Source organism: Lotus japonicus, chromosome 1, assembly GCF_012489685.1.
Source record: "Lotus japonicus ecotype B-129 chromosome 1, LjGifu_v1.2".
Lineage (NCBI taxonomy): Eukaryota > Viridiplantae > Streptophyta > Magnoliopsida > Fabales > Fabaceae > Lotus > Lotus japonicus.
In genome coordinates, this window is record NC_080041.1 from 47,682,221 (window position 1) to 47,692,822 (window position 10,602).

Below are 10,602 nucleotides of genomic sequence, written 5' to 3' on the forward strand. Positions count from 1 at the left end.
CAAAATATGACGCCTGCCTAAACCTACCCTCCCAGTACCGCTCATAGCTCCTCCTCCTCTCGTCGCTCGGCGAGTAGCTGTCCACGTCGGTGTCAGAGTCAGAGTCTAAGTCCACCGTTATCATCTCAGTATCCAACGGTAGCCGCGCGGGGGAGTAAACGGAAAACGGCGAGAGGCAGATGGAACAACAGGCTCCCTCTTCGGCTCCACGAGCCTCGAGGATGACGCAACGTCGGTAGGATCGACAGCAGTACCAGGAGGTGGTGCGACAGGTGCATCAACATCAGCCTCGATCTCGAATGGGTCCTCGTCATCAGATAAAGTCGGAGGTGGTGCAGGTGGTCCTCGACCAGTACCTGGTCCACAGCGAACTGAAGGCGGCAAGTCAAAGCTCAGCTCCATGCGTCGTAGAACTCCCCTCGTCAGACGTCCACGCTCGTCTGTCCGGTCCTCCATGACCCTTCCCCGGTACGTCGCCCGGTGATCCACAGCATCGATCACCCAAGCGGTGGGGGCATGACGGTCCACCAACTCAAACCTGATCCCCCCCGAGGGAGAGACCATCAAAAACCAGTCCGCCATCGACATCTGCCAGTAGGCCGACCGCCCAAACACAAACATGAAACCAAAGCTAAGGCGCTAGGGTCAACTCACGGAATAAAGTAATTATACACTCAACATGTGATTGGGGTATATATATATATATATATATATATATATATATATATATATATATATATATAAATAATCCTAGCATGTTATCGGCTCTAACAATGCTTCAATAATTCAAACAGCATACAATTTCAGTCAGGGTGAATGTATGCGTGAAATGCAATTCAATATGATCCGGATAGTTCAAGTGGGATGGGCACCATCGAGTCAGTCCTAACACCGGCCTAGTGTTTAACCATTTCCGCTCGGGTGTCACTTACAAACTCATGCATAGTCGGATCAGCCCCAACCACCCTAGGTCGTGCCACTCTGCCCGCTATGCCGAAGATACAGCCATGTGCTCTTCGATGAAGGCCTTCCCAACCTTCGTGAAGTCGTCCCAACTTCACCGAGGCCCAATCTTTCGATCGTACAAACCTCGAATGTATGCATGATGCAATATGGTTAGCCAAACATCGAATCGTCCTCACAACGTAAGTGTTTAGCTTAAATCTCAATTTCAAAACTCAAGAGTTAAATGTCGACCCTACGACAAAACTCCAACAACAAGAGTACCAAAGTACTCGGTGACTTCCTCTCGCCACCGTGGCTCACCCCCGTGGTGTCCAGCAATTCTCAAGAACTCACAACAAAGTCGACTTTTCCCCGTCTTTCGCAATCATTTTCCCCTTTAGATTCCCTATGGTTTATTCGTTAATAAAAATATTTCGAATTGAATTAGTCAGGTTATGAGTTTAGTTCTCGAATACTAAATTCTCTAAGGTCTCTAGTTTTCAAAATTCTATTAATTCTAAGTTTTCCAAAAACCCACCAAATGTAAATCCCGGGGAAAGTCTAAGTATACGAACGAATGGCTAGGTCTCAAACCCCATGTTTGGACTTGCCTAGGGTTGTTTCCCCAACCCGAAAGATCAAAAGTAATCAGCTCAATGATTCTTCACTCCGAATCCGCGTCAAAACGCACAATTAAATAACACATCAATATCATAAGTCATGGAAAACAACATAACAATAATTCATCATCATAATCAATATCAAAGTAGTACATAAGTCGAATTTATCGACGCCTATCATGCAGTCTTAGCTAATAGGTAAGTTGCCCTAACCTCGAGTTGTTCCAGCCTCTTGGTTTAGGTGCTCCTCACACAAATGCTCCGTAAAACCCAAAGTTCCTTCAACTGAACCTCGGAGAAAACAAAGCAGAAATCCAAACAAAATCGATTAGCTTGATCACAATACAACTAATTAACGATAGACAAAGCATTGAAGCTTCAGAGTACAACAATCGAGCACGAGAGGACGAGTTATCGCAAAACGAAACCCCCCCCCACCAAACATGCTCTCGGCCCTAAGAGAAAAAAGGGTTCCGACGCTTTTTCTACGATCTAATTTAATTCCTAGGTAGTTTTAGGGTAAAACTAGGGTAAAGAAATTGTCGAAAATTTTTTCGGACGATCGGATCGAATTACGACTAGTTAGGGGCATTTTGGTCCAAAATTAAAGCTCAAAAACTCAAAGTTAAAACTTCGGAAAAAAAAATTGATGGCGATGTTCCTAACGACATTTGTAGCAACTAATCCTAAAGGCATTAAGTCGGATTGTGGCTTTTCCACATTAAAGTTTCGATATGTGCACAAAAGGGTTATTAAGCAGTTTTTCAGATCTTTGACAACTCGGTCAAATCGGCGAACAACGGTGAGTGTTCTAGGTTGTTGGGCAAGTATAGAAGGTATACCAAAAGAAAACTCGGGAAAAACGGATAGTTTTACGAAAAGCTCGAAACTTTGAGCTCAGAAAGAGATAAAGAAACGAGATAAAAACAATGATCAGAGGTAAGAATCAAGCAAGTTAACTCGATGCCGTGAAATAGAGACAAACAGCTCGAAGATCGGTCAAGAATTGGCGAAGTTCTTCTCTCCTCCTTGCTCCCTCAAACCCGCTGCCTCTAATGGAAGTTGTGGTGAGATATTTTGATTTTTCACTATTTATAGGAGAGAGAAATCGCGGGAAAAAGAATATTTCGCGATTCCGATTTTTGCAACACGTTCAACGGTGAATTCTAAGCGAGATTCTGGCGACAGAATTTCAGAACTCAAAACAAGTCTCTAGATTTAGGGAAAAACGATCCAAAAGCGTGTAAGTTAATTTGCCCCGAAAAACTACTTTTTGCTGTGAAGGTCGGACGACAAAACTTCGTTCTGAAGAAAGATTGGAAACGTCGAAAGAAATCTGGCAATGCGGATGGAAACTTCGTTAGAAGCTCCAAATAGAAAAAGTCTTCATTCAGTGATTGAATTTAGGGTTTTTAAAGAAAAGAATTTAGCGTCGTCGGACTTCCGAGAAGTGAATCCTATCGTGCGTACAGTCCAGGGTTCCGAAATGAAACACTGGTCGAAGGAAAAATAAAGAGAACTTCTTATTTTTCCAAGGATTTGAAATTTCACTTAAACGTTGCTTTAAGAGCGAAATTAGCCTATTCTGGACACTCTCGCCATAAGGCGGGTGTGCAGACGACTCGCACTAACTCCTGAAACGACTATGATACTATCCTCAAGCAATTCCTGAACTTTCTTCTTCATTAAACTTTCTCAAACGGCGAACTCCTGTCACGCTTACACTGATTCTACGCGTGAGTCGGAAAAGTAAACAGTTAAACCAGTTCTGCAAATCCGGGTCTTACACAACCCCAAATATGTAATAGCGGAGCGAAACAACAATCGTGAAGCATCGACGCGTGGGCAGAGCATAGGCGATGATAGTCGCACGTGCAATGGTCTTGTACTAGGGAACAAGGACGATACGGCGGTGTGCGAAGGCCAAGGCCGATGAGGCATCACCAACAACCAAAGACTGTTGTTGAAAGAAGAGAGAACCCCTAGCTGCCACACGCCCACACCTTGAAAACACATCAGGAACAAGGAAAACCAAGGAAAGGGAGGAAAGAGAAGCGAGAGGGGGTTTCCTGTTGCACAAGGAGGCCGGCGCAACAACCACCCGTTGTTGCACAAGGAGGCCGGCGCAACGACCACCCGTCGAGCGCTAGGTCAAGGGAGAGAGAGAGAGAATGGGAAAGTTTTTTAGAGAACTATGTGCCTTTTTTATAGAACTATGAGCCTAATTCCCCGTTGCATAAATGTTTAAGCTTAAAAAAATTTACATGTATGTAAAGACGTTTGTGAAAAACTGATATAAAGAAGCTTAAAGAAGATTACAAGTAATTTATAAGGTTAATCAATTACTTGCTGAGTGTTTTTATACGGGAAAACTCAAATAAAGATTTTCAAACACACCTTATATATGTTTTTTACAATTAAGCATAAAATGTAATAATTTATCAACTTTGTCATCATGCGACATGAATTCAATTCCTAATCTCTTGGTAAGAATGGATATATGCGGCCTTTAATTTAAAATAAAAATATGGTCGTACTAAACAAAACTTCAGACTTTTGTTTGTGATATAAAAGAAGAAAGGGGAATGAATCCGAACAAGTAACTTTATACCGGTATAAGTGCCGAGCATTTATTTTTAAACTTATGGCTATAATTTTGTATTTTATTCTCTGATGTTAAATTCTTACTTTTTGGGATCACTGAAAATTGACTGAGCTAACTTGACTGGGATCAATCACAACCCCATGTACTGATTCTGAGCGGCCTAAATTTCTATGGGGTTTGTAGTAGGAGTTGTTGATAGCTCAACACTTTGAGGAATTGGAACTTTCTGAGAGTGACCACTAATACATAGGGCACCAGTATCATCTTGCTCCCAGTATACTTCTACCATACAACCTGTGGGGTTTTCTGCAGACTCTGTTCCTGGAATTCCCACAAACCTAGCTCCTACAGGAATCTGCACGATTATTTTATTTATCAGCACAAAAGAGCGTTGTCATAGTTGAAACTTATATTGAATTGAAAAGCAAAAGGGCAATCTCTGAAGAAGTGAACTCTAAAATGTTGAGAGATTTTTTAGATTTAGTGATGTACGTTGAAAATTGAACTAGTGGATACATAAACATTTATATTCAGTGTTAAAGAAATTAACATAATCAACAAGAGATCAACCTCTTGAGAGGTATATACTGAAAACAAAATACAGTTACACTTACCTGAACAGACTCTCCAGATGTTAAAGTCAGAGTTACTAAGCTCCCTTCAGCTGCAGCACTTTCCAGCTCTGCTTGTTTTGCAATGTTCAAGAAGACTTCTTCAAGAGTTGTGAGACCAAGCTGAATGTCAGATATGCCAAATTCTTCTTCTCTATCTTGGAGCTCCGAAAAAAAGTTCTGCTTGGAAAGTAATAGCAATGTAAGACAACGCTAACCGATATAAATAAGCACAATCTTCTGAGTTGTGACTCATTTGGTGTGTGCTCTATATAATTCTCACTAATATATAGCCACATTGTTGCCCATTTCATCTCGTTTTTATGTTACCTAAGAAATTTGCAGCCTTATGTTAAATATATGAAGTAAGATTTTGTTTACATGATTGCAACTGCAACTATGAGTCGACGGGGAATGTAAACTTACGAGTTATACCTGAGTATAAACTGTGACATTAAGGCATACAAAGGATACATTTGAAAATATATTTTCATGCAGAAATAGAATACTGAACAAACCAAAAACATGTTCCCAAATTATTAGAACAGGATGCATAAATGAAAGGTCATTCTTTTCATTTTAGGCAACAAAGAATCAGTCGAGTATTTTTCCATTCAAATTACTCACTTAGAGGTGTTTCAAGGTTAGGTACAAAATTTAATTAGAGGTGTTTCAAGGTTATGCACAAAATAAGTTGGCTACCCACTTAATGTGATCTCCGAGCCTCGAGGGGATTAGTCTATGGCTGCCGGCTGTGGGGATACCTTCGGAAACCAAAAATAAGTTGGCTACAGTCTATTCTAATTACAGAGTAAGGATTTAGAACTTCACATGATCAGCACAACCAGAGTAACTAGTGTGACTCAGAAACTAAAAATTATGCCAGTGGAATAACTTAAACTAGAAATTTCCAATAAAAGATCTGCTTCCATGCTAATCAGTCTTTTAGCAAAAGAAAAGATTCAAACCCTGGTCTTGAAAAGCTTATTTAAAGGAAATGGAATCAAGGACCAGAAAAGATAGCTAACCGTCAAGCGTGCCTCTCTGTCATGAGGAATCACAAAAGTAAGGAAGTTATTGTTCTCCTCTTTTGGCACTACATCTAAATGCTGTCAAAATATTTCAGGGTCAAAAATCAATCCTTTGTTCATCATAAGATTTTAAATCAACAAAATTATTCATCTCACATTCTTGAAGAATTGCTTTACAGCCTCACGATGTTCTGGTGATATTGCATCTCCATTTGCAGGATTGTTTTCAATATTGTTTCCATTGAAGCTGATATTAGCAATAAAACCAGTTCCAAAGCGTGACTTTAATCTGATTGAGGTGCCAATGCAGCGGAGCCTTCCCTTTGCCATGATTCCTATGCGGTCACTTAAAATGTCAGCTTCTTCCATAGAATGTGTTGTAAGAACAATGGCACGCCCTCTTTTTGCATTTTCAATTATGTCCCACACATGCCTCCTCGTTATTGGATCCATACCAGTAGTCTAAAATAAAATTGAAAGATTAATCTTGTAACCCAGTTGACAGAATATATGCGTGAAAGGAAATAACTAGCTTTCCATACCGGTTCATCCAAAATGACTAATTTAGGGTCACCAATAAGAGCAATTGCAACACTGAGACGACGCTTCATTCCTCCACTGTAACTTCCAGCTCTCACTTTGGCTGCATCTGTAAGTCTCACCTCAGCCAATGATGTATGGGTAATCTACATTTATCAGAACAAAAAGAATTAAAAGGAATGAGATATAGAATCCATAATAGTTAAAAATTTCAAATATTATGAACTACAACAATTAAACTCCTCTGCAGGAGAAACAAAGTGTGTGTGTGTGTGTGTGTGTTTTGACTGTACAGAACAATGTCAGGCCTGGAGCAGACATACTGATTTTATGGAAGTTGGGGGTAGGCCTTTCATACTAGCAAAGAGTTGGAGGTGTTCTTGGCCAGATAGTGCATCCCATAGGATATCAAACTGTAGATTAGAAAATTCAGTAACAGGTCAGTCATCAGTTAATCAGGAGAGAAGGGACAGTCATTGCAATTGAAAATCATATTTATCCAATCTTAATGTGGTAAATAATGTGTCTATACAATGCGAGAGAGAGAGAGAGGGAGAGACACCTGGGGGCATACTCCGATAAGCTTTCGAATGTTTGACATCCCTATGGAGCTTCGGATGGAATGTCCATAAATTAATGCTGTGATACAACACTTCAGTTAATGAGGAATCTAGGAAGAAATTGAATAAGGGTCTCTATGCCTTAGGGATAAGGGTAGCAATTTATTTGTGTTTGCCTGAACATGAAATTGAATCTTTAGTTAATTATGATTAGGTACTAAGGAATTAGTTATCACTAATTAACTAGAAGGGGTGCTTGACTAAGGGATTAGCAAGTACATATAGGCTTAGCACCAGGAACAGATTTAACTAATTTCATATATAATTGTAGCGGGTAGAAATATAGCAAGGGTAAACGAAATCAATTCCCCGGTGCGCTTTTCTCTAAGTGATTTCAAATCAGTAATTATCTTTTTCACGTTTTCTTGTTACTTCGTTCTATCAACCAACTAAACCCTCTTTTAATTTCGCTTTTCGTCCTTACAACGAGAATTTGGTAACATTAGAAGTAAACTATCACAATCCTTGTGTTCGATAACTAAAACCCCGGGCGAAACTGTATACTTGCAGTTTGGCACATCACATCCCTAGCAACGGCGCCAAAAACTTGTTGGTAAATCCACAAGTGCACAGATATCTCCTGGTTTTAAATATCGAATCCACAGGGACCGTGAGTGAGAATTATTGTTTAAGCTTGAAGCTTGTGAGTTTGAAAGCAAGTAAAATTCAGATTTTGGATTTGTTTGTTTGTAACAAAAGTTTGCAAAATAAGCAATGGTAAAGAGATTAAAATATCAATTGATAAAGATGCTCTGGGTTAATGTTCATCCAATCCTTCCTAGTCAACCTACCCTATGCAATTGGAACCTTGAATCAACCCCTTGTTGTTATAGCCTAGAAACTCACTCATTGATTCCTCACATGAGCAATTCTCCCATACTAAAAGCTAAGCCTAATTCCTTGTGTACCTAGTCATTTATATGAGGATTAAAAGCATGCAATTTTCAGGCCAGCAAAACCAATCCCCCACTCTATTCCTATAAGAAAGCATAGAGAGATCAATTTCAACCCAAGTCCCTAAACCACAACAATCTTCCGATATGATTGTAATTTAGCATTTAACAAAGGTGCACCCATGCTAATCATGCATTATAGAATTGAAATACAAGGTAGATTCAAGAACAAGAGCATAGGGATAAGATTTAAGACTAGAAATTCATGAAATCACATTGAACCCAAAGCAAAAGAGAGTACTAGCCACTCATGGCTAGTGAATCCATACAAAAACTGTAAAGAAAACCTGGAAAATACAAGGTGGAAGCCTCTCACAAGCCCCAAAAGCACTTCCTAAGCTTCAATACTTGGTGAAAATCTAAGTAAAAATCAAAAGTTTTTAAACAAAATGGCCTAATGCCTTATTTATAGGCATTCTGGACGAGCCAGGGCGCTCAAGCATTGATTTGGGGCGCTTGAGCGCCCATGAAGCAGAAACAAAACATTCCCTTCTGGCCAGCTGGTGCGCCAGGCAAGGGCGCTGGAGCGCTAGACACACGCTTCTAGTGACTTTTCAGCTTTTTGTAACCCCCCTTTGAATGTTCTCATCAATTCTTCACCATTTTGGCCTTCTTTCTTCAAGAGTAACCTACTGCAGCATTAAAGGACCAAGACAAGTAGTAAAATCAAGAAATTCAAAGGGTTTTTAATCACCTTAGTCCTCACAAAACCATGACAAAACACATGCAAGTCCTAAACTCTATAAAAATGCAAAAAGAACCCTCATAAAACCATAAAATTACTAAAACTAAACTCAAACAAACATAAAAATGCATGAGAATGCATGAAACACTACATGAGACAAAGAAAAAGACTCAAAACACTCAAAGAAATGACCCTAAAAAAACTACTAAAATAGGGTCATCACGTACGCCAACCACTGACAAAAAGGAAACACTGGCGACAAGGAAGAAGGGGACGGAAGAAACCTTTAATAAGGATCTTGAGCCGCCAGTTGAAACAATAAACACAATCACGGGTGGCTTTGGTGGAGGCGAAGACACGGCCTCGGCGAGACGAAGGCACGTAAGAGCAGTGACATCAGTGTAACAGTATGAGACCCCATTTGGTTTCCAACATTCAAATATCGTGATATCATCCATGGATTTCGGGGGGATCAAAACGCACAAAGATGATCATGTGGTTGTGATGATAAGGATCAACAGTTTCAATGTGCGGCGAGTTCTCTTAGACCAGGGGAGCTCCGCCGACATTATCTACGGCGATGCATTTGATCAGTTGGGACTGACGGACAAAGATTTGATGCCCTTCACAGGAACGTTGGTAGGCTTCTCGGGCGAGCAAGTCTGGGTACACAGATATATAGATTTGGACACAATTTTTGGTGTCGACGAAAATGTCAAGCTCCTCTGCGTAAGGTATCTTGTGTTGCAGGTCGTATTGTCATACAACATCATCATTGGAAGGAACACGCTCAATCGCCTCTGCGCGGTTATTTCGACAGCTCACCTGGCAGTGAAATACCTGCTGATGTGTGGAAGAGTGGGAAAGATTGTGGTTGATCAGAGGAGAGTGGGAGAATGTGATAACAACTATCTCAGTCTGTATGGAAAAAAGGGAGCTGGCGAGGGACACAGGTGTCATGAGGTTAAGGTCATCCAAGGTAATCAAGACAGACAAGGGAGATCGGAGCAGATGATTGACAGAGGGATAGCAAGGTCAGGGAGTAGCCAAGAACAAGTTAGGACAGATGGCAGGACAGGCAGGGATGGACAGTTCACGGACGCTCATGCAGAAGAGCGTTGGGCAAGTGTGATCGCAGATTTAGAGGCGTATAAATTCAGCAAAGGGGTGGTGGCGATCGAGCCCAGGCTGACGGTCATCCAAGAGAGGCGCCTGGAGAAGCTAGTAGAGGACAATTTCGACCTCTTTAGCTGGATTCCAAAGGACCCAACGCTTTGGGGATTGCCAATGTTTAGGAAGCCGAATCTCCTGAATGCACGGCGAGATGAACAAAAGGGAAAAGGGGTGGCAATTCAGGGAATGGATCAGCGAATCATCCAGCAAGGAGACGACGGGAAAAGCGGTAACGGGGTGCGCGAACGGTCTAAGGACAAGCAGAAGGCGAGGAGAGGGAACCTCGTGAGTCGCCGCCCAGGTAAAGGAAAAAGAGAGGCAAGATATTGGAAGCCGGTGGGTTCGGTAGCTTTCAAGCCAGGGACATCCAAGCGCGACAAGCAAAAAGGCAAGATAGGAGAAGTCACTCATTACCACGAGGCGGGCGGGGCAATGAGTGGGTGGCGAGCACGTCGGGCTCGAAAGAAGAGGTGATGGGAGTGATACTTTGACTTGAGGGGCTGGAAGCGGAAGCATATAGGAAGCAGGAGCGAGGACGTAGCGAAGGAACCAAAAAATTAGGGCCAAAAATTAAGATGCACTCTTTTTCTCCGACACGGAAGTTTTTTAACGAGGCATCACTCGATGTAAAATCTTTCACAAATCAAATACAAAAGGACATTCTCAAGCAATACTCCTAGCTCGACTATAATACGACGGTCGCCCGGTGGGAAAAATTCCCTAAAGGTGGCGATCCCAACACGACCTTGATGTCTGGGGATCGCTCCGGAAAAGTCTGGTGCGAACCGCTGCAACCCAGATTACAACTCAACTAACATG

General features: G+C 41.5%; 1 protein-coding gene across 1 annotated transcript; it reads right to left on the reverse strand.

Annotated features, from left to right (window-relative positions):
* Positions 1 to 4,166: 4,166 nt before the first annotated feature.
* On the reverse strand, positions 4,167 to 7,043 carry LOC130738434 (ABC transporter A family member 2-like). The gene is made up of 7 exons (XM_057590439.1): positions 6,915 to 7,043; positions 6,676 to 6,765; positions 6,355 to 6,498; positions 5,969 to 6,274; positions 5,810 to 5,890; positions 4,785 to 4,961; positions 4,167 to 4,525 (listed from the first exon to the last, which is right to left on the reverse strand). The coding sequence occupies exons 1-7, from the start codon at positions 6,951 to 6,953 to the stop codon at positions 4,331 to 4,333; spliced, it is 1,032 nt and encodes a 343-aa protein (XP_057446422.1). The 5' UTR covers positions 6,954 to 7,043; the 3' UTR covers positions 4,167 to 4,330.
* Between the last annotated feature and the right edge of the window lie 3,559 nt (positions 7,044 to 10,602).

Excerpts from the sequence above, each read along its gene's own strand:
- LOC130738434 (XM_057590439.1), bottom strand. The coding sequence starts at position 6,953 with ATGTCAAACATTCGAAAGCTTATCGGAGTATGCCCCCAG. Across the intron at positions 6,499-6,675 it reads CCCCAACTTCCATAAAATCA|ATTACCCATACATCATTGGC; the intron begins GTATGTCTGCTC and ends TGATAAATGTAG. Across the intron at positions 5,891-5,968 it reads TAAAGCAATTCTTCAAGAAT|CATTTAGATGTAGTGCCAAA; the intron begins GTGAGATGAATA and ends ATATTTTGACAG.